This window comes from Pan troglodytes, chromosome 12 (assembly GCF_028858775.2).
Source record: "Pan troglodytes isolate AG18354 chromosome 12, NHGRI_mPanTro3-v2.0_pri, whole genome shotgun sequence".
Classification (NCBI taxonomy): domain Eukaryota; kingdom Metazoa; phylum Chordata; class Mammalia; order Primates; family Hominidae; genus Pan; species Pan troglodytes.
The window spans coordinates 67,256,560-67,282,011 of NC_072410.2; the positions used below are offsets into that span (position 1 = coordinate 67,256,560).

General features: G+C 37.2%; 1 protein-coding gene across 24 annotated transcripts in view; it reads left to right on the forward strand.

The window, feature by feature from the left end:
- The window catches only part of CCDC88A (coiled-coil domain containing 88A), a 131,058-nt gene that overhangs the window by 27,402 nt on the left and 78,204 nt on the right, over positions 1-25,452 (forward strand). For all 24 annotated transcript variants that reach the window (XR_010149137.1, XM_009442476.5, XM_009442477.4 and 21 more), the window contains exons 3-5: positions 3,745-3,853; positions 17,549-17,618; positions 19,928-19,986. Coding sequence is in view for 23 of the 24 variants with exons in the window: in XM_009442476.5 (XP_009440751.1) it covers positions 3,745-3,853; positions 17,549-17,618; positions 19,928-19,986 (238 nt within the window). In the remaining variant the exon portion in view is untranslated. The remainder of the gene's footprint in view (positions 1-3,744; positions 3,854-17,548; positions 17,619-19,927; positions 19,987-25,452) is intronic.

Consider the following 25,452-nt stretch of genomic DNA (forward strand, 5'->3'; position numbering starts at 1 on the left):
ATTCACATATCAGCATTAACCTATCAGCAAATACATTTTAAAAATATTACATTAACTTTAATGGCAAAAACTGTAAGCATCTAGGAATAAATCTAATAAAAGGCCTTCCTGGAGAAGATTATAAAATGGTTTTGAAGAAGAGCTGAATGAATGTAGAGAGATACACCATGCTTATCAGTGGGAAGACTCAATGCTATAGAGCTGTCAGTTTTTTCTTAATAAATTTGTAGATTGAGTGCAATTTCAGTCAAAATCTTAATAGGTTTTGTTTTTTGCTTATGCAGAATATGACAAACTAATCCTAAAAATCATCAAGGACCATGAATGGTTAAGATAAATTTGAAAAAAACAATTTAGTCAGGGCGTCTTGCCCTACTACACATCAAGATGTAAATAACTGTAGTTGTTAAGGTGATGCTGTTGACATGGGAATATGTAGGTAGACCAGTGAAACATAAAGGAGAACACAGAAACAAGCCAGGCCCATATATTAATAGGATGCATTGAGAAGAACACAGCATCTGTTCTGTGTTTTTCCTGTTAAGGATATATATCCTAAACTTAATTATGAGTCAACACAGTCTTATCAGACAAACCCAACTGAAAATCATTCTATGCAATATGGGGCCTGTAACCCTTCTAAAGTGTCTAGTTCATGTACATCAACAAAAGGCTGAGAAACCTCCAGCCTGAAAGAGATTAAAGATTGCAGTTCAGACTACCACATGCCAAGTGCGATTCTGAACTGAATCTATTTCCTGTAAAGAACATCCATTCATTATTGGGACAAGAAGGGAAACATGAATGGATTCTTAAGATGGGACTATGTAGTAATATGTGTTTAATATTGCCCCATAGATCATTTAGTCTCTGTTCATTCATTTCAGCTTTTTCTCCCCTCTTCTCCATGCTTCTTTGGACTGTTTTTATTGTAATGTCTTCAAGTTCACTAATCGTTTGCTATACAGTTTCTAATCCATTGTTAAGCTCGTGCGGTGAATTTTTCATTTCAAATAGTTGTATTTTGCAACTTTAGAAGTCCCATTTGAGTTTTTCAAAACATAATTTACATTTCTTCCTATTTAACGTTCATGTCTTTCTTTAAATCCTTTAGTAGAAAGTCCTTGTCTGTTATTTCCATGATCTTTTTCATTTCTGGGTCTGTTTCTGTTGACTGTTTCCATTTTCTTTCCTGGTTATAGATCACATTTTCCTGATCTTTTGTGTCTATTAATTTTTTTATTTTATGCTGGACATTGTAATGATTATATTTTGGAGTGTCTGGACCTTGTCCTTTTAGAGTGACAAACTTTGTTTTGGCAGGTTGTCAAGTTACTTGCAATCAGCATGATCCTTTCAAGACTTGTTTTGTTGGGGGTGGGGTTCTTGAATAGCTTTTACTCAGCTGCTGATTTAGTCCTCCTTCTAAGACATGACTCTTCTGCGGTCTCTGCTGTATGTTCTGGATGTTCATTAAGTCTACTCCACTCTACTTGTCAGAACTCAAATTTCTCTCTTTACATTGTGAGCTCTGAGAATTGTTTAGCTTACAGCTTTCTTGTATTTGATCTTTGCTTAGCCTTGTGGAGTTTTAGGTTATACATGCACAATTTAGTATTTAGCCAAAATTTTCTTGGTTTTTTGTTTTGCTTTGTTTTCAAGACAGGCTCCCACCATATTGCCCAGGCTGGTCTTGAATACCTGGCCTCAGGCATTCCTCCCGTTTTAGCTTCCCAAAGTCCTGGGATTACAGGCATGAGCCACTACATTCATGCCTGTGTGAAGCCAAAGCCAAAATCTTAAAGGCAGATTTTTGGAGCCCTTGGTTAGTGTAGCTCCCTTTTCTTTGGTATTCTTTTCTGAATGTGTCAGTTTAGCATCCATGAACTCCAGCTTTGTCTCCTCAAGTTCAGCAAGACTTGGGCTACCCATTTTTCTGTACCTCATTCTGGAAAGCACCTCACTGCCTTACTAGAGAGAACCTAGTTTTGCATTACCTGCTGTCCAAAGTCTGAAAATAGTTTTTTCATGCTTTGTCCAGTTTTCTAGTTTTTTATGGCAAGAGGGTATCTTCCTCCTTTTTGTAATAGCTTCCCCTTCATATTTTATTAATAGCTCAGTTTGATTGTATTATTTTCTCAACTAGTCCCTTGAGTAATCTCAGCGTAAGTGGTTGAATTGATCCAAGGTTGGGGATTAAGAATGTGGTCAAGGGACAAAAGAATCAAGATATTGGGAGTGGTGGCAAGCAAATAGTTGAAGCAGTGGTTCTCAGAGTATGGATGGAGGATCCTTTTGGGGATCCATAGGGTCTTCCCACTTCTAACTACGTGTGAGGGTGAAATGTCTTAATATACTTGAACCCAAATAATAAGCAATGGATTCAATGCAAAAGCAAAGATAAGAATCTGTTTTTTAAAAGTTAAACCACGCATTAAAGAGATACACAAAAATAGTAAAACGTTACCACTCAGTTTTCTAAGTTGTTTTTGTTTGGTTTTTGTTAGCCTGTAATGGGTTTATTATTTTGTTAAAGTGAGTTGATACATAAATAACTTTGAAATGTTCTATCTTTATTTCTTTTTTTTTTTTTTTTGAGTCTCGCTCTGTAGCCCAGGCTGGAGTGCAGTGGTGCGATCCTGGCTCACTGCAACCTCTGCCTCCTGGGTTCAAGTGATTTTCCTGCCTCAGCCTCCCAAGTAGCTGCGACTACAGTTGCATGCCACCACACCTGGCTAATTTTTGTATTTTTAATACAGATGGGGTTTCACCATGTTGGCCAGGCTGGTCTTGAACTCCTGACCTCAGGTGATCCACCAGCCTGGGCCTCCCAAACTGCTGGGATTGTAGGCGTGAGTCACCGTGCCCTACCTCAGTCTTTATTTCTAACACACTAAGTATTAATTAAAGATAGCCCACAACATCAAAAATTGTTTGGAGTCATCAATTAAGATTACAAAGGGGTCTTGAGACCTAAAAGTTTGAGAATTATGGAAATAAAGCACCATAGATTCTAATCTGTTTAGGGAAGGAACTGAAGGCATTAGGAATGCAATGGACTGTGTAGAAAGGGAACAGATTAAAGAATGAGGCGTTTCTATTCAGTTTCTATTTCCTGTTGGATGGGTGTCAATTTCTTGACTTTCCTGCATCCTTGTGTGGAGGTGCCGCAATTTCCCATTCTAAACCATGGTTGACTTGACTATTTTTCTTCTGCAGTTTCTGCTGCCTCAGGATTATTGAGCCCTTTGCTTTCATTGAATCTACAATTTTACCCAAGATAAAAGTACTAACCTGTGTCATCCACTTTAACCTTGAATTTCTCTGGGACATTGCCTGTTCAAATATAATCCCTGTTACCCAGTGAGGAGAAATAACATTTATTGGTTATTATTAGCCCATATTTTAAATGGATTTATTTTGTGTGATAGAACTATATATTCAAAGGAAATAGTAAGTTATTCATCCCAGGAATGTGGAGTGGCAACATGACAATGAAAGGCAACATCTGACTTAGGTTTGAAATTAATTTTGTTCTTGCTTTGGGAAATCAGTTGCATTTGTATTAATTAGAAGCACGGAATACATGTCAAAGTAATAATCTGCCCTTTTGGACCATCTCTGTTAATGCAGATGAGCACACAATTTATTTAAATAAAAAAGTATTATATGATTAATTTTAATTATATATACATTGATAGTAGTATTTTATGTAATTTTAAAGTATTTTTATATTTCTTACAGTAATCCTAAATTGGAGAGTCAGAGAGTAAATAAAAAAGTCAATAATGATGCCTCACTTAGAATGCACAATCTATCCATTTTGGTGAGACAGATAAAATTTTATTACCAGGTAAGTGCTCTTTTTAAAAATCTGGGGTTTTAATAACTACTTACATTTTTGTATTATTTAGTATCAGTCATCTCACAAATATTTAAACGCTTATTATATGCTAGGTTCTGATCTATTTGCTAGAGTTAGAGTAGTAAATAAGATAGTTTATTTTTTATGAATGTTAAAGGCTTAAGCAAGCATTTAATAATTTTCTAATGTTACAAATGACTATTGTATTTTATGTTTTAAAAATCAGGTCCCAGTTTCCTGAGAACTTGCATAGTGTAACATTTTGTTGTTAGACTTCTTGAATTATGCCTTTGAAAAGTGTACTTCTATTTTTTTTTAAAAAAAACCTGAATTGGATGCATATTTTAGTTTTTAAATATGAACATTGTTGAGGCTTTCAATATACCTCTCAAAATTGCTATATCTACATTGCATAAATTTTGGTATGGCGTATTTTAAAAGATGATTATTTCTATGCATTTTCTAATTTCTGCTATGATTTATTTCACTTACGAGTTACTTAGAAGTATGCTTTTAAATTTTTGAACATGGTATTTTTCAAGTAACCTTTTTGCTTTTGATTTTTGGTCAAAGAATGTGGTTTGTATAATACTGATTCTTTGATATTTGTTAAGAATTACTTAGCTTGGCCTAGTATGTCGTTGTCAGTTTTCTTTAAAGTTCTATGTGTGCTTGAAAAAGTATGTATTCTCCAATTGTTTGGGCGCAGAGTGAGAGCAACCTTGTTTGTTAATTGTATTGTTCCATTCTTTTACAGCCTTGTTGATTTGTCTTTTGAGTGATTAGTTATTGAGAAAGAGGAGTTGAAATATCCCATATGATGATGAATTTATCAAATTTTGTTTTATAGACTTTGAACCTGTTATTAGGTGCAAATAAATTTAAAATTGTTAAATCTTCCTGAAGAATTTGATTATTTATCAGTAATTGTCTCTTTTCCAATTTTTTTTTCTTTTTTCTTTTTCTTTTTTTTTTTTTTTGAAATGGAGCCTCACTGTCACCCAGGCTGGAGTGCAGTGGCGCAATCTCATCTCACTGCAACCTCTGCCTCCTGGGTTCAAGCGATTCTCCTGCCTCAGACTCCTGAGTAGCTGGGACTATAGGTGTGCACCACCGTGTCCAGCTAATTTTTATGTTTTCAGTAGAGACAGGGTTTCACCATGTTGGCTAGGCTGGTCTCAAACTCCTGACCACAAGTGATCTGCCCCCCTCAGCCTCCCAAAGTGCTGGGATTACAGGCATGAGCCCCCATGCCTGGCCTATCAGTAATTGTTTCTACATGTTTTTCTTTTCTCCTGGTTTAAAATTTTTTCACTCTTCCTGTTTTTTCAGAGGTGACTTTCAAAATTATACATTTTATACCTAAACATAGGAAAGGCCAAAATTAATGAGTATCTTTACCCTTTTATGGAATAGTGCTATGACTTTAGAATGTTTTAATTCTAGTCATTCTCTTTTATGACTTTTAAGCTTTTCTTGTCTTGTATTTTTGGGTTTTTTTCTTTACCCTACAAATTAAATATTGAGAAGTACTATTAAATAAATAAAACCAATGTTTCTTTTTTTTTTTTTTTTTGAGATGGAATCTCAATCTGTTGCCCTGGCTGGAATGCAGTGGCACGAGCTCAGCTCACTGCAACTTCCGCCTCCTGGGTTCCAGCAATTCTCCTGCCTCAGCTGCCCGAGTAGCAGGGATTACAGGTGCCCACTACCACACCCGGCTAATTTTTTTGTATTTTTAGTAGAGACTGGGTTTCGCCATGTTGGCCAGGCTGGTCTCGAACTCCTGACCTCCTGTGATCCACCCGCCTCGGCCTCCCAAAATGCTAGGATTGTAGGCATGAGCCGTGCGCCCAGCCCTTTTTCTTTAGCTCAAGCTGCATGTTTTTCTTTGAGAATATTTGTCTGAAAATGCCTTTATTTCACTCTTGTTTTTGGAAGATAGTTCTTTGTTTGTTTTAGTTTTTAAATAGAGACAGAAGGCTGGGTACGGTGGCTCACACCTGTAATCCCAGCACTTTGGGAGGCCGAGGTGGGCGGATCACTTGAGGTCAGGAGTTCGAGACCAGCCTGGCCAACATGGTGAAACCTTGTCTCTACTAAAAATATAAAAATTAGCCAGCCTTGGTGGTGGGCACCTATAATCTCAGCTACTCAGGAGGCTGAGGCATGAGAATCACTTGAACCCAGGAAGCAGGGTTTGCAGTGAGCCGAGATCATGCTGTTGCACTCCAGCCTTGGCAGCAAGAGCAAACCTCCATCTACAAAAAATAAAATAAAATAAAATACAATCTACAAAAAATAAAATAAAATAAAAAAGAGACAGAGTCTCACTATGTTGCCCAGGCTGGTCTTGAACGTCTGGGCTCAAGCAGTCCTCTTACCTCAGCCTCCCAAAGTGTTGGGATTATGGGCGTGAGTGATTGCACTAGGATGAAATACTTTTAAGTATGCAGTTTTAGGTTGACAATTATTTTTCTGTCAGTGCTTTGCACACTTAATTCTTCTGTCTCTGGATTTTTTTTTTTTTGAGACGGAGTTTTGCTCTTGTTGCCCAGGCTGGAGGGCAGTGGCATGATCTTGACTCACTGCAACCTCTGGCTCCTGGGTTCAAGTGATTCTCCTGTCTCAGCCTCCTGAGTAGCTGGAATTACAGGCGCATGCCACCACGCCCGGCTAATTTTTGTATTTTTAGTAGAGACAGGTTTCATCATATTGGTCAGGCTGGTCTTGAACTCCTGACCTCAGGTAATCCGCCTGCCTTGGCCTCCCAAAGTGCTGGGATTACAGGTGTGAGCCACCATGCCTGGCCTCTCTGGATTCTTTTTGCTCTGGAGAAGTTAGCTCTCTAATTTTTGTTACTTAAGCTGTCTTTTTTTTTTTTTTTTTTTTTTTGAGACGGAGTTTCACTCTGTTACCTAGGCTGGAGTGCAATGGTGCAATTTCGGCTCACTGCAGCCTCTGCCTCCCGGATTCAAGGGATTCTCCTGCCTCAGGCCCCTGAGTAGCTGAGACTACAGGCACGTGCCACCAGGCCCGGCTAATTTTTGTATTTTTATGAGAGGTGTGGTTTCACCATGTTGGCCAGGCTTGTCTCGAACTCCTGACCTCAGATGATCCACGCGCCTCAGCCTTCCAAAGTGCTGAGATTACAGGCGTGAGCCACCGCGCCTGGCTAGACTGTCTTTTTTCTTTCAAAGCTACTTTTAGTATTTATTCTTCTAATATTTGCTCTAATCTGGTATCTTTCAAATATTTTTATTGATATATGTTAGACTTTCTTACTCTATTTCTTGCTTATTAAACTTTTATTTATTAAGCTTGTGCTGCATTCTGAGTCTTGTTTTCAGAACTCTCTAATTTACTAATTCACTCCATATTTGTGTCAAATCTTCTGTTTAACCCACTGATTATATCTTTCATTTCTGGAAGATTTGGTTCTTTTTACATTACCTTTTCATTTTGCTCATTAATCATTTTCTTTTCTTCAGATATTTAAAATTTTTCCGTTTTAGATTTCATATCTGATTATTCAGAAATCTGAAATATGTACAGATCTGGATCTGTCCTTTGTTTTCTGCTTGCTGTTTCTTTTGGTAGTGGTGGCGATAGTAGTAGTGGCAGTGGCGGGGGTGGCAGTGATATGTGTGTGTTTTAATTGTGAACTCATTTTTTGGGGGGGACTTTATCTGTGCCAATTCTTTGTATTCAAGTCAAGGATGCATTGCTTCAGAGCAGATTTGTTGCTTGTTGTGCAACCAACCCTGAATCACCTTTCTTTTAAGCAAGTTTAGCCAGGCGCAGTAGCTCACGCCTGTAATCCCAGCACTTTGGGAGGCCAAGATGGGTGGATCACTGGAGGTCTGGAGTTCCAAACCAGCCTGGCCAACATGGTGAAACCCTGCCTGTACTAAAAATACAAAAATTAGCCAGGTGTGGTGGTGCGTGCCTGTAATCCCAGCAACTTGGGAGGCTGAGGCACACGAATTGCTTGAACCAGAGAGGTAGAAGTTACAGTAAGCGGAGATCACACCACTGCACTCCAGCCTGGGTGACAGAGCGAGACTCTGTCTTTAAAAAAAAAATATATATATATATATATAATTTATATATAATATTTAATATATAATTATATAATTAAATATGTATATTTAAGCAAGTTCATATAGAAGCAATATTGTTGTAATGTAGAAAATTAGAAAAAAATAGATAATATAGACATAGTTCTAGTGCCAGGAAATTAGCACTGTTATCACCTGAATATGTATACACTTCTGGATTTTTTTTTCTTTTTTGAGATGGAGTTTTGCTCTGTCACCCAGGCTGGAGTGCAGTGGTACAATCTCGGCTTACTGCAACCTCTGCCCCACCTGGATTTTTTTTTTCCTTATGTGTTTATAAATTATGTTTTTATGTGTTTACACTTTTTATTGATTGATTGAAACAAGGTCTGTCTTTGTTGCCTAAGTCTCAGCTCACTGTAGCTAAGACCTTCTGGGCTCAAGCAATCCTTCCGCCTCAGCCTCCTAAGTAGCTGGGACTACACATGTGTGTCACTATGCTATATTTTTTAATTTTTTGAGACAGAGTCTGATATTGTCGCCCATGCTGGAGTGCAGTGGCATGGTCGTAGCTCATAGGTCACTGTAGTCTTGAACGCAGTTACTTTCGCACCAACCAATACTTTAAATTGTCTTCAGAAATAGGTCAGACATTTTATATATACAGTTAATAGACTTACTGAAATAATTTTATTATTATTATTATATTAGAGAGGGTGTGGTTTAATATATGACACATTGCAAGTTAATATTTTCCAAATCAATGGAATTCTTATCAGCCCTTAAATTACCTTCTCTTAGAAAAATCAGATTTTGGGGAACGACTGTAGAAAACTTAAATTTTTTGTATGTCATATGCCCCTGAGAAGATGTATTTGAGGTGAAGTATTTTAGTATTTAGTATTTTAATATTTCTTTTCTTTTTTTTTTTTTTTAAGACAGAGTCTCGCTCTGTTGCCCAGGCTGGAGTGCAGTGGCACAATCTTGACTCACTGCAACCTCCGCCTCCCGGGTTCAAGCGATTCTCCTGCCTCGGCTTCCTGAGTAGCTGGGATTACAGGCACCTGCCACCACACCTGGCTAATTTTTTTTTGTATTTTTAATAGAGACGGGGTTTCACCATGTTGGCCAGGCTGGTTTCGAACTCCTGACCTCAGGTGATCCTCCCTCCTCGGCCTCCCAAAATGCTGGGACTACAGGCATGAGCCACCGTGCCAGGCCATTTTAGTACCTTTTGATTGTTCTGACTCACAAAGGGGAAAGTGAATTTGGATAAGTTAAAATTCAAAAGTGTATGTTTCCCAAAAAAATTTTTTGATAGGTTGGTAAGCATCAAGGTCATCTTGTAAAGATGATTCCCAGGGAGAAAAGAATATTGACAGAATACCCTAAGATGATTGTTGGAGGGAGGATTATTTCAATTTATCTTTTCAGTAATGATAGGTAAATTTAAATGTCAGTACTCTTTTGTTTTTTTTTTTTTTTTTCATTTTTATGATTTAGAACCCGTAAAAGCTCAATACAAATTCTAATGTCATTCACATTTTCCCTCTCCCATTTCTTGAATGCCAGATATTCTACCTGGTACTGGTGCTACAGTGGTGCATAGGACATACCATGTCCCTATTTTCATGGAACTATGGTACTAGTAGAGGAATAATAGATGAGTAAAAAACTAAGCAAAACAATTTCTGTTGTGATTAATAATATAAGACTAATGAAGTAATATGAGAGGTCATGAGAGAGATAAGTGGTAACATTAGATTATCAGAAAGTTTATCAAAGATATACTTCATTATGGTTAAATGGCAATTCATACCTTTTCAAATAATCACTTGATCCATAGCAAACACCTTTTTGTCTTGCAAATGAGTATTCAAAAGTTTTCAAGTCAGAAAATAAAGTAAATTATAGCTGTTATGTAGAATTACCTAGGCTCTTAAAAAATTTATTTTTCTTTAAAGTTATTTTTAGCCCTGTGAATAAGGGAGAGATGGTGAATTTGAGTATCAGAGACAGCATTTACAAGTAAAAAAATTTTAGTTGTCTATAGAACCCTGTCATAGCCAGTGTTTGGTGTGACTATATTGGCCGCAGTTTGAATAAGTATTAAATGAAGAACATTGTTGTTCAAACCCCACTAAAATAATGCTCTGAACCATTTGAGGCTGCAAAGGAAAGAACAAGTTACAATTAGGAAATTTATTAGGAAGTGTTTGTATGGTATGATGTTACTAGTATCAAAAACAAAGAACAGATTCCAGTACCATTAATCCAGTTGCTACAGAAAATAGACACTTTTTAGGTTTTTCTTTAACTTCTAAAAAAATAGATACTTTTTAGGTTTTTCTTTAATGTCTGTTATAATAAGCAACATTTGGAGTGTTAATAAAATTCAGTAGCCAAGAAAATGAGATTCTATGTGTGTTATAAAACAAATGTTTTATATTCCATCATATTTTTGACACTGGTCAGGTATTCTTTCCTTTTAATGCCATTGATTTAATTTTTTCCTATAGTCTACTAAAATATGATAAAATAGGCTTAATTCTCTTCATTAGTAACATGGATAAACTGACAGATATGTAATAGTATGACAAATGTTGTCATGTACTGAATTTTAGAAGTAGATTATACGAGTCTCAAAAGAGGGACTGTCATTTCTGTGTATTTTGGAATTCTTTGAACATATTTTTAATTCTGTAGAATTATGCAGTTTTAGTAACAGTGTTTTACTCTGTGTGGTGATTCAGGAAAGCGAAGTGAGGCCTGACCTTTGCCAGAAGTGTTAACTTCTTACTGTGAAGAAAGAATTATGGATAATTTCTAGGAAGAAGGAAAGGCTAATTTAAATTATCTTTGAATAGTAACTAAATAATGTTTATATCTGGCATATTTGTGAAGTAGTCTTTCTTACAATGCATTAGCAGCATAAGCTTTAATTCACAAAAATTTGTAATGTATAGTCTGTATAGTCATGTGTACTTTTTTTTTTTTTTTTTTGAGACAGGGTCTCACTCTGTTGCCCAGGCTGGAGTGCAGTGGCACAATCTTGGCTAACTGCAACCTCCGCCTCCTGGGCTCAAGCCATCCCCCCACCTCAGCCTCCCTAGTAGCTGGGAATACAGGCGCATGCCACTACTCCCGGCTAATTTTGTTGTTGTTGCTGTTGTTGAGACAGGGTTTTGCCATGTTGCCTGGTTCTCAAACTCCTGAGCTCAAGCGATCCATCTGCCTCAGCCTCCCACCATGCTCAGCCAGTCTTGTGTACCTTAACAATGAATATATGTTCTGAAAAATGTGTCATTAGGCAATTTTGTCATTGTACGAACATCATAGAGTGTACTTACACAAATGTAGATGATATAGTCTACTACACACCTACGGTATATGGTGTAGCCTATAGCTCCTAGGCTGCAAACCTGTATAGCATGTTACTGTACTGAATACTGTAGGCAGTTGTAACACAATGGTATTTGTGCATTTAAACATAGAGAAGGTATAGTAAAAATATGGTTTTATAATCTTATGTGACCACCATCATATATATGGTTTATTGTTGACCAAAAATGTCATTACACGGTACATGCCTATATATCAATAAAAAGGGGTTTTAGATGGTCAACTAAAAACTGTGGTTGGCTGGGCGCAGTGGCTCATGCCTGTAATCCCAGCACTTTGGGAGGCCAAGGCAAGCGATCATTTGAGGTCAGGAGTTTGAGACCAGCCTGGCCAACATGGTGAAACCCTGTCTCCAATAAAAATACAAAAAATTAGCTGGGCATGATGGCATGCACCTGTAGTTTCAGCTACTTGGGAGGGTGAGGCAGGAGAATCACTTGAACCCAGGAGGCAGAGGTTGCAATGAGTCGAGATCATGCTGCTGCACTCTGGCCTGGGTGACAGAGCAAGACTCTGTCTCAAAAAAATAAAGAAAAAAATTTTTTAAATGGTTAATATACTATTTTTAAATGAAAAAAGTTATACAAAGCCAGCTAACATGTGGTGGAAATGAAATTGTAATATCTTTCAAGGAACATCTGCTTATTATTTTCCTATTACCATAATCTCTGCCAGTTCTTTCTTCTTTCTGTCTTTTCTTAATGATTGTAGTTCTCCAAATCTTTCTGAAATGTCTTCATGCCAGAATAGAATTTCCACTTATTTAGTGAAACTTTGCTTTAATGGCCCTGAAAACATTCAAAATCTCTATATTTGAATACTTGCATATCTTTAAAAATTTTAACATTCTCCTCATCTCCACCTCCACCAATACTCTTTCTCATTCTCTGCTTAATTTTTATTTATTTATTTATTTTTGAGATGGAGTCTCGCTCTGTCGCCCAGGCTGGAGTGCAGTGGTGCAATCTCGGCTCACTGCAACCTCCATCTCCCAAGTTCAAGTGATTATTGTGCCTCAGCCTCCCGAGTAGCTGGGATGACAGGCGTGTGCCAGCACATGCAGCTATTTTTTTTTTTTTTTTTAGTAGAGACAGGGCTTTGCCATCCTGGTCAGGCTGGTCTCGAACTCCTGGCCTCAAGTGATCCACCCGCCTTGACTTCCCTAAGTGCTGGGATTACAGGCATGAGCCACTGCACATGGCCTCTGCTTTTTTATTTATTTATTTATTTAGAGACGGAGTTTCACTCTTGTTGCCTTGGCTGGAGTGCGATGGCACAATCTTGGCTCACTGCAACCCATGCCTCCTGAGTTCCAGCAATTCTCCTGCCTCAGCCTCCTGAGTAGCTGGGATTACAGGCATGCACCACCACGCCTGGCTAATTTTCTATTTTTAGTAGAGACAAGGTTTCTCCATGTTGATCAGGCTGGTCTCAGGTGATCCACCCACCTCAGCCTCCCGAAGTGCTGGGATTACAGGCGTGAGCCGCTGTGCCCGGCCCCTCTGCTTTATTTTTATCCTTAGCATTTATCACCAAAAACACTTACTTGTTTTATTGTCTTTCTTCTCTTACTAAAATGTAAATTCCATGAGAACAAGGATTTCTGTTTATTCACTGCTGTATTTTCAGTGTCTAGAATGTCTGGCAGATAATTGATATTCAATAAATATTTGTTGAATAAATGACTGCCCTGATTTTCTCAAAACCTTTTTCTCTTTCAGTTGAATTGCTGAAATACTTTATTTCTCCGTTTATTTTTATAGATTTCTTATAATTCTTATAAACTCAAATTATAAACAAATTGAAGTATCTTCATTAGTTTATATACATGCATTATCAACTTTGACCTGTTTGTTAATTTGTTCCTCGTCTTAGTAAACTCATCTTGGGCTCATTTATATATTCTTTTTCCATTTCTTTAATACTTTAATGATGAATTTCTTTAGAGCTAAGTTGAGTCTGGGGAGTCTATGATGATATAATACATCTTAACAATAGCAGTCAGTTTTTAAGCATCTACTCTCTTTTATGTCTTGTATATTTTTTAATATTACTCATAAAATTGGAATGGGGAAATAAAAAGACTTTTTACAAAAATATAGCTAGAATCCAGGCTGGGCGCAGTGGTTCATGCCTGTAATCCTTGCACTTTGGGAGACCAAGGTGAGTGGATCACTCAGTGTCAGGAGTTTGAGACCAGCCTGGCCAACATGATGAAACCCCCTCTGTACTAAAAATACAAAAATTAGCTGGACGTGGTGGCGGGCACCTGTAATTCCAGCGATTTGGGAGGCTGAGGCAGGAGGATCGCTGAAACCTGGGAGGCAGAGGTTGCAGTGAGCCAAGAACACACCACTGCACTCCAGCCTGGGTGACAGAGCGAGACTCCGTCTCCTAAAAAAAAAAAAAAAAAAAAAGTATATGTATATAAAAAATCCTCTGAAGAACCCATAGGGTAACCAATAAGACATTTTAGAATAATTTGCTTTTTAAAAATTTGTATAATTTTAGCTGCCTTTTTTCAACCTAATGTTAGTACTTTTAGACATAACTTAATACTTGAAAATAGAGTTTTTCCTCATTAACTCTAAGGTTTTTAAATTATCATCATTTTTGAAACTTTTTACTTTTGTTTCACTTCCTACACTCTCCCAAAAAAGGCAAATGTATTGTACATCATGGAGCTAAAATTTAAGCCTGGGTGTTTTGACTTCATTCTACCCAAATACAATGTACTGGTCATTTAGATTCTACTATACTAGAGTACATTTTTAGATGATATGGAGGTAAGTTTGAATTTAGCAATTTGCATCATCCAAACATAGACTTCATAGCGTAAAGATGAAATTGTATTAACAAAAAGTCTTTGGTGATACCATATGGTGTAAAGAGTGTGTGAGATTGCTTTCATCTTTGTGGGAGGACTGAATTAACAGCAGAGCATGGGGAAACAGAGTAGGCAGGAAGTGGAGAATCAGCTGAGGAAGAGGGTGGAGGAAAGAGGTAGTGGACCACATTGAAGATTACTATCCATTGGGACAATTTTGCTTATAACAGTGTACCAGCATAGAATGTTACATAGTAAATCAGTAAAACTAGTTGCCTTGGGAATGTAAGTTGTTTCCGGTTGATCCATCAATTTTGACTCGTTAGTCAAAAATAAGTGACGTAAATGAGTTTTATCTCTAACATCTTTAAGATAAAGCTTTAAAAAAAATTCAGTGTCTGTTAAAATTTAAAGCTTCCCGGCCCGGTGCGGTGGCTCACACCTGTAATCTCAGCACTTTGGGAAGCCAAGGCAGGCGGATCACGATGTCAGGAGTTAGAGACCAGCCTGACCAACATGGTGAAACCCTGTCTACTAAAAATACAAAAATTAGCCAGGCATGGTGGCGTGCGCCTGTAATCCCAGTTACTCAGGAGGCCTAAGCAGGAGAATCTCTTGAACCTGGGAGGCGGAGGTTGCAGTGAACCGAGATGATGCCATTGCACTCCAGCCTAGGCGACAGAGCAAGACTCTGTCTCTAAATAAATAAATAAAAATAAAAATAAATAAAAAATTAAAACTTCTCTTTATGAAGGTGAATTTGAAGGCTCTTTCATCTGACTTAGGTTATCTTCACAAAGTAGGATATAGACAAAACAGTGATTTAAGAAAATACAGCTCTCTTATTTATGATTTAAAAAAAAAATCTCGCTTGGCACGGTGGCCTATGCCTGTAATCCCACCACTTTGGGAGGCCAAGACAGGAGGATTGCTTGAGTCCAGGAGTTCAAGATCAACTTGGGCAACATAGCGAGACCTTGTCTCTATAACAAATAAAAAATAAAAACAAATGAGGCAGGAGGATTGCTTGAGCCTGGGAGATCGAGGCTGCAATGAGCTGTGATTGCACCGATGTACTCCCATGTGGGTGACAAGAGTAAGACCCTGTCTCAAAAAAAAAAAAAGTCTATAGTGACAGTCCTCATAATTTTGCTTCAAGGCAAGGAAACTAAAAATTCGAGTGAAGTGGCCAGGCACGGTGGCTCATGCCTGTAATCCCAGCACTTTGGGAGGCCGAGGCAGGTGGATCATGAGGTCAGGAGTTCAAGACCAGCCTGGCCAAGATGGTGAAACCCTGTCTCTACTAAAAATACAAAAAAAATTAGCCAGGCATGGTGGTGGGCGCCTGTAATCCCAGCTACTCGGGACGCTGAGGCAGAGAATTGCTTGCACCAGGGAGGCGGAGGTTGCAGTAAGCCAAGATCGCGCCACTGCACTCCAGCCTGGGCGACAGAGCGAGACTCCGTCTCAAAAAAAAAAATTGAATGAAGCAGAAATTTATTCCTTTAAGCCCATTTAGCTGTTACACACATAGTTATAGCATATTCTCTCTTGAGATAACTTGCTTTTAATGGGAAAACTAATTCATTAAATATCCAAACTCTATATCATTCCTGGAATAAGTGATTTTAGCAATTTTTGATACTTATTCTAACATGATGCATATATCGAATATGTACTTTTCTTTAAATGCAGGCATATTTTGGCAATAGTTTTTTAAAGAGCTAATATAATACTGAGGAAAACTTTTTTGAAACTTTCTTGTATATATCTGTAAAGAATTATAGATAAGAGATGAATTCTAATTAACATCTGGTGTCATGCCACCCACTGACCATGGGTAAGTGCTCTAGTGGATCTAAAATTAGAAATTTTTAAAAAGTGGCACAAGTTAACTTTTTATAGTTATTTTTCATGGTTATTTGCTTTCTCATCATAGTATTAAGTTAAATAAAGGATTCAGAAAGAGTTGAATACCTTCAAAAACGTATTCCTCAGCAACTAGTTATATCTGAACATGTAGTCAATTTATGAAGAATCTGTCATAGTTATTCCTTAATATTGCAAAGATTCAGTAATTATCACATGGCACCCATCCATCCTGTAGTCTAATTCATCCCAGACCCTTTGCATATCATCAGTGTCAGTGGTTGTAATGGCAGATACAATGTATTTCTTCATTTCTTCAAAGAAGAGGTGGTATAAACAGAAGGTGCATACTTGATGTATTAACTAAATTGAAGAATTAGAAAGAATTCAGTTCTTTCTGAATCACCTTGTACGTTCAGAATCTACATATATTCTTGTAACTAAAGTTTTACAGAAGTTAAACATCTGTTGTAGAGGAGAGAAATAATGGTTCACTGAGGAGGAACTGACTTTCATGAAATGATCATTAGACAGCATTTTTAATAAAGCAATTAGGTTTCTTAATTTTAATATCAGTTGACATTTTAAAAATATAGCTCTCTTATTTATTATATTAAAAATATGGCCTGGTGCGGTGGCTTATGCCTGTAATCTCAACACGTTGGGAGGCCGAGGCGGGTGGATCACTTGAGGTCAGGAGTTCATGACCAGCCTGGCCAACATGGTGACACCCCATCTCTACTAAAAATACAAAAATTAGCCAGGCATCGTGGTAGGCGCCTGTAGTCCCAGTTACCTGGGAGGCTGAGGCGGGAGGATCGCTTGAACCCAGGAGGCGGAGGTCGCAGTGAGTCAAGATCACACCACTGCACTACAGCCTGGCCAACAGAGCGAGACTCCATCTCAAAAAAAAACCCAACATATATATATATATATATGTACAGTGACAGTACTTATAAATTTGATGTATTTTTAGTTTCCTCAGTGAGAACTAACAAGAAGAAAAAGAGCACACATGCTCGAACTTTTATTGAGGAATGTTTCTTAATTTTGCTCGATCTTTTACTGAGGAATGTTTCTTAATTTTCTAGCACCTAAAACTTCAGATTTCCAAATAATAATTAGACCATTTTGACTTGAATGCTTTAATTTGGGGACATCTGATATTTTTAAAGCTTTTTTATTATTATTTGTTTGTGTGTAGAGACGAAGGTCTCACTGTGTTGCCCAGGCTCATCTTGAGTGATCCTCCCACCCTGGCTTTCCAAAGTGCTAGGATTACAGGCATGAGCCATCGCACCCAGCCTCATATATTATTAACTGAAGTCTATCTGGTATTATAATTTTAGTTATTTAATTCATTGAAGTTACAAAAGATTTAAGACCTTATATAACTTTTTCCATATTTGTTTAATTGCAGTATAGCACACCTACAGAAGAATGTACAAATCATAAGTTATAGCTTGATGAATAATTACCTAGTTAGCGTTACCCATATAACAAGTGTTGGATATTTTTTTACAGGAGACTTTGCAGCAATTGATCATGATGTCGTTGCCAAATGTCTTAATCATTGGCAAAAATCCCTTTTCTGGTAAGTATTAAAATTAACCTGTGAAAGTAATGTCTAACCTTTGTGTAATACTATGATGTTTATTTTTTACTAAGAGCTTATATACATTAACTCACTAGATTTTTCACAACTGTAGATGTTGGAGGTGATGTTCCATTTTATAGAAAGAGACAAGCTTAGAATATTTGTAAGTTATAGGTAAGACCAGACATAAATTTTACATTAAATTCAGTATTTTTTCTACTATACCAAACAGATACTTTTGTGATGATTTTTAGTGTCTCATTATAGAGAAGTATAGAAGATGATGTAGTTACAAACTTAAAAGAATATTACCTTAGAAAAGAAATGATTTTGAAATAATTTCCAGGTTTCTATTCATATATCTACTATCTACCATTGCCAAAATTGTTTGAATCTTAAGTTTTACTGATTGATATGTTTTATTTATTTATTTATTTATTTATTTAGAGATGCAGTTTCGCTCTTGTTGCCCAGGCTAGAGTGCAATGGCATGATCTTGGCTCACTGCAACCTCAACCTCCTGGGTTCAAGCGATTCTCCTGCCTCAGCCTCCCAAGTAGCTGGAATTATAGGCGTGGTCACCATGCTAATTTCTGTATTTTTAGTAGAGACAGGGTTTTACCATGTTGGCCAGGCCAGTCTCGAACTCCTGACCTCAGGTGATCTGCCCGCCTTGGCCTCCCAAAGTGCTGGGATTAGAGGCATGAGCCACCACGCCCAGTCTGATATGTTTTAATTTATATTAAACTTCTTCTGAATGGAAAGATGAGAGGCAGTTTCTTAGATCATTTAATTTTTTCTTCAAAATGTTCTGCCCTTTATACCACATTTTAAATGTGATATTTTAGAATTGTAATTTTTGAACAGTTGAGGAAATTAGCAGCTACCTAACAGTTTCAACAATGGGCTTATCCTTACAGTCTACATGTTATCCAAATTAGTATATTTTCTTCAGCCCATACCCCCTCTCAGTCAAAACAAACAAAACCAAAATAAAAACTAAAATCAAGTAGCTATTTTTATAGAGGAAACTATTAATTAGATGTGTGAATTAGCAGCTTGGATAGTTTTTAGAGATACCGTGGGATGTTTGATTATATAAATTTAAAAATGAAAAAAATTGCGTGTAGAATGGAATTGTTTCCCATCGTACATACATTTGGTAAGTACCTACCAAGTTACTGGGACCAGGAGTGGAAATAAATGGTCTATGTTCTAGAAGCTCTTATGGTTTGGTGAAGGATACACAGATTATGGGGAAATCATGTAATAATTAGTATGAAGTAAAAATATGTACCAAATGTTCTGGCATATAAAATTTGGAGCCATTAATTATTCTTAAAGTTGACGTATAAGTGAGAGTGGGGGACCATTGATGATTGGATCAGGGAAGACTACACAGAGATGATAAGAGCTGTGCCTAGGATTGTGATTAGCAAGTAGTTCACTAGGGGGATGAGGAGGTTGGGGAAGGAGGACAGACAGGGAGTAGTATTAAGGCAGAGGAGTTGTATATATGCATATTTGGGAAGAATGGTGATTAATGGCTCAGCATAGCTAGAAAGTAGGTTGTTTCATGGAGAGTAGAAGGAAATGTCTGATAAGAAGATTTGGACTTTTTCATAGACAGATTGGCCCAGTGGTGAAAATCTGGCCCAAAGAAGTGATTTTTTTCCAGTTGAATATTTTAAGAAAATCTTAGTTGAATGCTGTTGGACAGGGAATATTCTCTCCATTTCTGTTATAGATTGTTAACTTTTACCTGACTTGTTATATACATTTATTTTAACAGCCTCACTGTAACAGACATTTAAGATTCTGGTCTTCATGAACTTGCACAGTGGAAAACCATTTAAATTTTATAAGGAGATGAATCATAAGATCTGTGTTTTAAGTAAGAAAACACTAATAGGCCTAAGAGGAGCCAAACCTATTAGGAGCCATTTTGGCTACCTTTGTGGCATGTCCCTGTATCAACCTGATTTGGCAGGTTCTTGATTTGTCAGGCTGGGGTAGTACAATCATTTATGGAAAAGGAGTAGATTCATAGTTAGCATACTTGTTGCACAGAGCCTTGAAACCTCTTTATCCATTAGCCCTTCAAAATTGATATTCTTCCCCATTTCTTCTGCTGTTACCACCGTGTACATACACAGAGCTGCTATTTTGAATTCTCCAGTACATATGCTTAGACTGAATCCTTCACTCAAGTTACTGTGCATAATTACCTCTAGAAGTGATTCTCCAAATATAATAGAGTTGAAAATATAGCAGAATGTTGTCCTTAATAATTGTTTCTATTTTAGAACAAGGCACAGAAGAAGTTAAAAAACTGCTTTTACTTTTATTGGGTTGTGCAGTTCAGGTAAGTTAAAATATTTTTTCATATTTTCATTTTAACAACCTCTTTATATATTTTTATCAGGCTGTAGTTTCTGAAAGACTTAAGGATGGACCATTGGTTTTCAAAGTCCATGTTAGAAAATTTTCAATAACTGTATAACCTCCTAAGGAGATTACATTGAAAAAAACCACTTATTTTATTTCAGAATTTAGTTACATTATCATAGTCATATCATTTAAAATATTTAATTACTCTTTTCCTTATTCTGAGGCTTATAATGACCCTAAATTTTTGAGGTTTTTTCAGGGGTGCCCTTAAAAACCGCTCCCAAAACATCCTTATGATTTATGTTGTACTCGTTTATGTTTCAGGAGAAGGGAAGGGAGAAGAGAAGGGAAGGGAGGAGGCAGAATTTATTTAAAAGAAAAAAAAGGTAAAAAAGGAGGCAGAATTTATGAAAAGTGTTTTAGGAATCTTGTTTATTATTATATTGCTCTTTGATCAATGACTATAATAATAGCTATGATTTATAGAATACCTACTTTGTGTCAGATATTATCCCTTACATAGATTTTCTCATAATATCTTCTTTCAGGTCAGGAGATTGGGTAGGGTAATATTTAAGTTATTATCGAAATTGGGACACTTGCGAAAGTCAAAGAAGGTACTGTTAATAATTATAGTGGGCTAGGCGTGGTGGCTCATGCCTGTAATCCCAGCACTTTGAGAGGCTAAGATGGGAGGATCACTTGAGGCCAGGAGTTTGAGACCAGTTTGGGCACATAATGAAACCCCATTTCTGTTTTAAATACATATAATAATTACAGTGGAATGGCATGTGTAAACTGGGACTGTCCCAGGCAAACCAGGATGATTACTCTAAGTTTAAATTTAGGTCATATTGCTAGTAGTCCAAAGAACTGTGAGTCAACTCTGCTCTGACTTCAAAATCAATTATACTATGTTTTTCATTTCAGCCATTTTTTGGATGAATTATTACAGTGTCATTTTAAACTGTCTCACTTCTTTGTGGAATGAGGTTATTTATAAACAAATAATATGATTACTAGTAATTTTTTTACATACATATAACAGAAATTATATGTCCCAGTGTTGGCTTTTAGAGCTGACTGCTTGGGAGCTATAATCTTACATAATATATGTTATTAAAATTTCATGCTGTGTAATGTACAGGTGTTTACTTCACAATTGATTAAATATTAAGTTGAATATGGTCTTCTAACTTGGTCATCAGATTTTGAGTTAGAAACACAACTCGTATTTACAGCCTTTATGTACTATATTTGCTTTAAAAAATACCCTGTGTTGGTGAATGTTGCGTAAATTTAGATTACATAACAATAGCATAAATATGGTTTTTATTGCTGGTTATTGCTTGGTGGTTATTGCTGATTACTAAAATTCACAGTAGGAATGGAGCTGAACCAAGGACCTTTTTTTGAGACAGGGTCTCACTCTGTCAGGCAGGAGTGCAGTGTCATGATCACGCCTCTCACTGCAGCCTTGACCTCCAGGGTTCAAATGATCTTCCCGTTTCAGGCTCCTGAGCAGCTGGAACTACGGGCATGTGCCACCATGCCTGGTTAATTTTTTTTTTTTTTTTTTTTTAAGAAATGGGGCCTCACTGTGTTGCCCAGGCTGGTTTCAAACTCTTGACCTCAAGTGATCTTCCTGCCTCGGCCTCCCAAAGTACTGGGATTACAGGCATGAGCCACCCTGCCTGGCCCCAAAGGGTAAATTTATCTGAGAATAAAGAAACACTAATTATATGCAAGTTAATTCTCTTTTCTTTTTTTTTTTTTTTTTGAGACAGAGTTTCGTTCTTTTTGCCCAGGCTGGAGTGCAATGGTATTATCTTGGCTCACTGCAACCTCCGCCTCCCGGGTTCAGGTGATTATCCTGCTTCAACCTACCAAGTAGCTGGGATAATAGGTGTGTGCTACCACACCTGGCTAATTTTTTATTTTTAGTAGAGACAGGGTTTCACCATGTTGGCCAGGCTAGTCTCAAAACCCTGACCTCAGGTGATCTGCCCGCCTCGGCCTTCCAACGTGCTGGGATTACAGGCTTGAGTCATCATGCCCGGCCTAATTTTTTTCATATGAAGAGAGAATAGGTTTTATCAACTGTAGAAAACAAAGCAAAGGCTCAAGGAGACCATCATTCTAACCTATGTTAACATCATTCAAGGTTTTTTAGAAATGAGGAGATGGAAAGGGTGTCAGACCTTGGTTTTTGATATGATATCAGCTTGTCAAGAAACTTAAAGACCCATCTTTATATATATTTTATGTCCATGTAGTCATAGCAGAATTATGCTTTTACTTGAGAGCCCTTAAGACTTGCATCTATTGTGGTGCCAGAATGATGTATCTACCAAGAAAAGAGGAAGGATCCAATTTTGAAAAATGTTATCATTCTGCATTTCAAAAATGTTAGTGACCTAATTTTTTTCTTTTAATGTTTATGGGTGCTATAGTAAAGGACAGGGACAAGGATTTTAGAAAAAAGACGTAAAGCTCAAGGAGTTTGAATTTTAGAGAAGACAAGAGTAAACAGTACGAGTTTGAGGTGATAATTACCATAATGTAATATACATTGGTGCATTGAAGAAGTATTTTCTTAAGTTTACTTGTAGTATTAGGAAAGCCCTCTGACAAGGTAATATTTGAAATGAGAGCAAAGATGTTGAGAAAACACCCTATTCAAGGAACATGAAGTGTGGTTGGGCCAGGGGTGGTGGTGGGTGGATCATTTGAGGTGAGGCATTCAAGACCAGTCTGGCTACATGGTGAAACGTTGGCTCTGCCAAAAGAAAAATACAAAAAAATAGCTGGGCATAGTGGCTTGCGCTTGCAGTCACAGCTACGCAGGAGGCTGAGACAGGAGAACTGTTTGAACCTGGGAGATGGAGGTTGCAGTGAGCTGAGATGGCTCCACTGCACTCTAGCCTGGGCGACAGAGCAAGACTTCATCTCAAAAAAAAAAAAAAAAGTGTGGTTGAAACGTAGGATTCATGGGGATGAGTGGCAAGGTATTAGACTGGAGAGTTTACATGAATTGAGTTATGAAGGACTGGATTTGCCACTTTAAGATAGAGTTCAGATTTCAGGCCAGACATGGTGTCTCACACCTGTAGTCCCAGCACTTGGGAGGCCGGAACAGTGGATCACCTGAGGTCAGGAGTTCCAGACCAGCCTGGCTGACATAGTGAAACCCCGTCTCTACTAAAAATACAAAAATTAGCCGGGTGTGGTAGTGGGCATCTGTAATCCCAGCTACTCGGGAAGCTGAGGCAGGAGAATTGCTGGAACCCAGGAGGCGGAGGTTGCAGTGAGCCAAGATCGTGCCACTGCACTCCAGCCTGGGTGACAGAGCAAGACTCCATCTCAAAAAAAAAAAAAAAAATTATTCTGTGGGTGTTTTGGAGCCACTACTACTAATAATATAAAATGTGTGACCAAAATCTGTCAGCCTTCAGCTGTGACCATATAAACAATTAGAAGTCTTTGTTGATACTTAATAGGAATGTGTTTCTGGAGAAGAAGCTATTGAGGAAACCAATCAGCCAACAAGTGTTGTTGGAATATTTTGTAAAATGTCCTCTCTATTTCAGAAAATTTGTTCATCTTATAGTTGAACAGATTAAAATTCTAATATGTAAATAGCATGTTTTCCCACATCTAGGTCAATCAATTTTATCTGTTATAATTGTAATTTGTAGATAGAAATAGCAAGATACAATTTGCTGATACTAGAGTTTAGGAAATCAGTGGACCACAGGTTTCAAGAGATACTATATTCATGAAAAGAAATAGGGCTGGGTGCAGTGGGTCATGCGTGTAATCTCAGCACTATGGGAGGTTGAGGCAGGAGGATTGCTTGAGGCCAGGAGTTTGAGATCAACCTGGGCAGCATAAGGAAACTCTATCTGTACAAAAAAAATTTTTTTTTTAATTAAAGAGGGAGAAAGAGAGAGAGAGGGAGGGGGGGAGAGAGAGAGAGAAACAAGCATTGGGAAATTGAAAAATATTTTCTTCTTTTGAAGAAAAAAATGAAATTCTTAAGAGGAAGCAGCATTCAAAAACAGTAAAGTTAACCATTATCCAAAGATCTTACCTGACAAAATAAATTATGACTTTTAATCCTTGATTATATGTAAGTAAAAGCCACATAAATAACTTTAAATATGAAGAAAACCGTCCAAGGCCAGGGCTTGGGTATTTTTGTTATTGGCTGTCCAACTCAGTCAAGTTCCTCCAGAATCTTTTTCAATGGGCAACCCAAGTCTTCTGAACCAGTTCTGAGCATCACCTAGAATTTTCACACATCTGTGACTCTTCATCCTAGCCCTGAAGTAGTTAGAGAGTCCTAGGTGAAACCATCCTATGCAGAAGAAAAAGTTTTGCAGTGTTTTGTTTGGAAATTTCTTTGTTCTAAGACTATGTGAAATTCACCTCTTTTTAGCAGAACTTAAAACCTACATAATACCTATCAGTGCAGGCTGCTTAGTATCCAGAAATATTACTTATTTTGGACTTTGGCCAGGTTGGGTAGTGCTGAAAGTAACTGAGTGTCAAGTGTGGTTGGAATTAAAATTTTGACCCTTTTATGTACCCTTAGAAGGAATCTAACATTAGTATTTGATTCTGAAAACCAGTTTTGAACTTGGTTAGTTTGATGGCTACAATCTATTGTTTACTTATCAATGATCTGTAAAGCATCTTAAAGGTTAGCATTTTAGAAATAAAACAAGTTTCTGCTTGGTTCAATGATGTGCCTTTAGTCTCAGCTACTTGGGAGGATCACTTGAGGCCAGGAGTTCAAGGCAGCCATATGGTATGATCATGCCTGTGAATAACCACTGTGTTCCAGCCTGGTAACGTAGCAAGACCCAGTCTCATAAAATAAAATAAAATAAAATAAAATAAAATAAAAGGAAATAAAACAATTTCTAGCAAGGCATTTGTTTTTCTGAGAATATTTAAAAATGCAAATATAGCTCAAAGAGGGAGACTTTTGTTGATACAAGTATTGTTTTCAAATACATAATAGGAAATTTACCATTTTAACACTTTTTTAAGTATATAGTTCAGTGGTATTCTGATTGCTGTACATTCACATTGTTGTGTAACCATTACCACCATCCATCTGAAGAATTTTTCTCATCTTCTGAAGCTAAAACTCTGTACCCATTAAATGATGACTCCCTTTGTTACCAGACCTCGGTAACCACCATTTTATGTCTCTATGAATTCGATTGTTCTAGGTACCTCACATAAATGGAATCATACAGTATTTGTCCTTTTGATGGGCTTATTTCACTTAGCGTAATGTCTTTAAGGTTTTTTCATGCTATAGCATGTGTCAGTTTCCTTCCTTATTAAGGCTGAATAATATTCCATTATTTATATATGCCAAATTTTGTTCATCCATTCATCATTGATGAACACTTGAGTTGCCTCC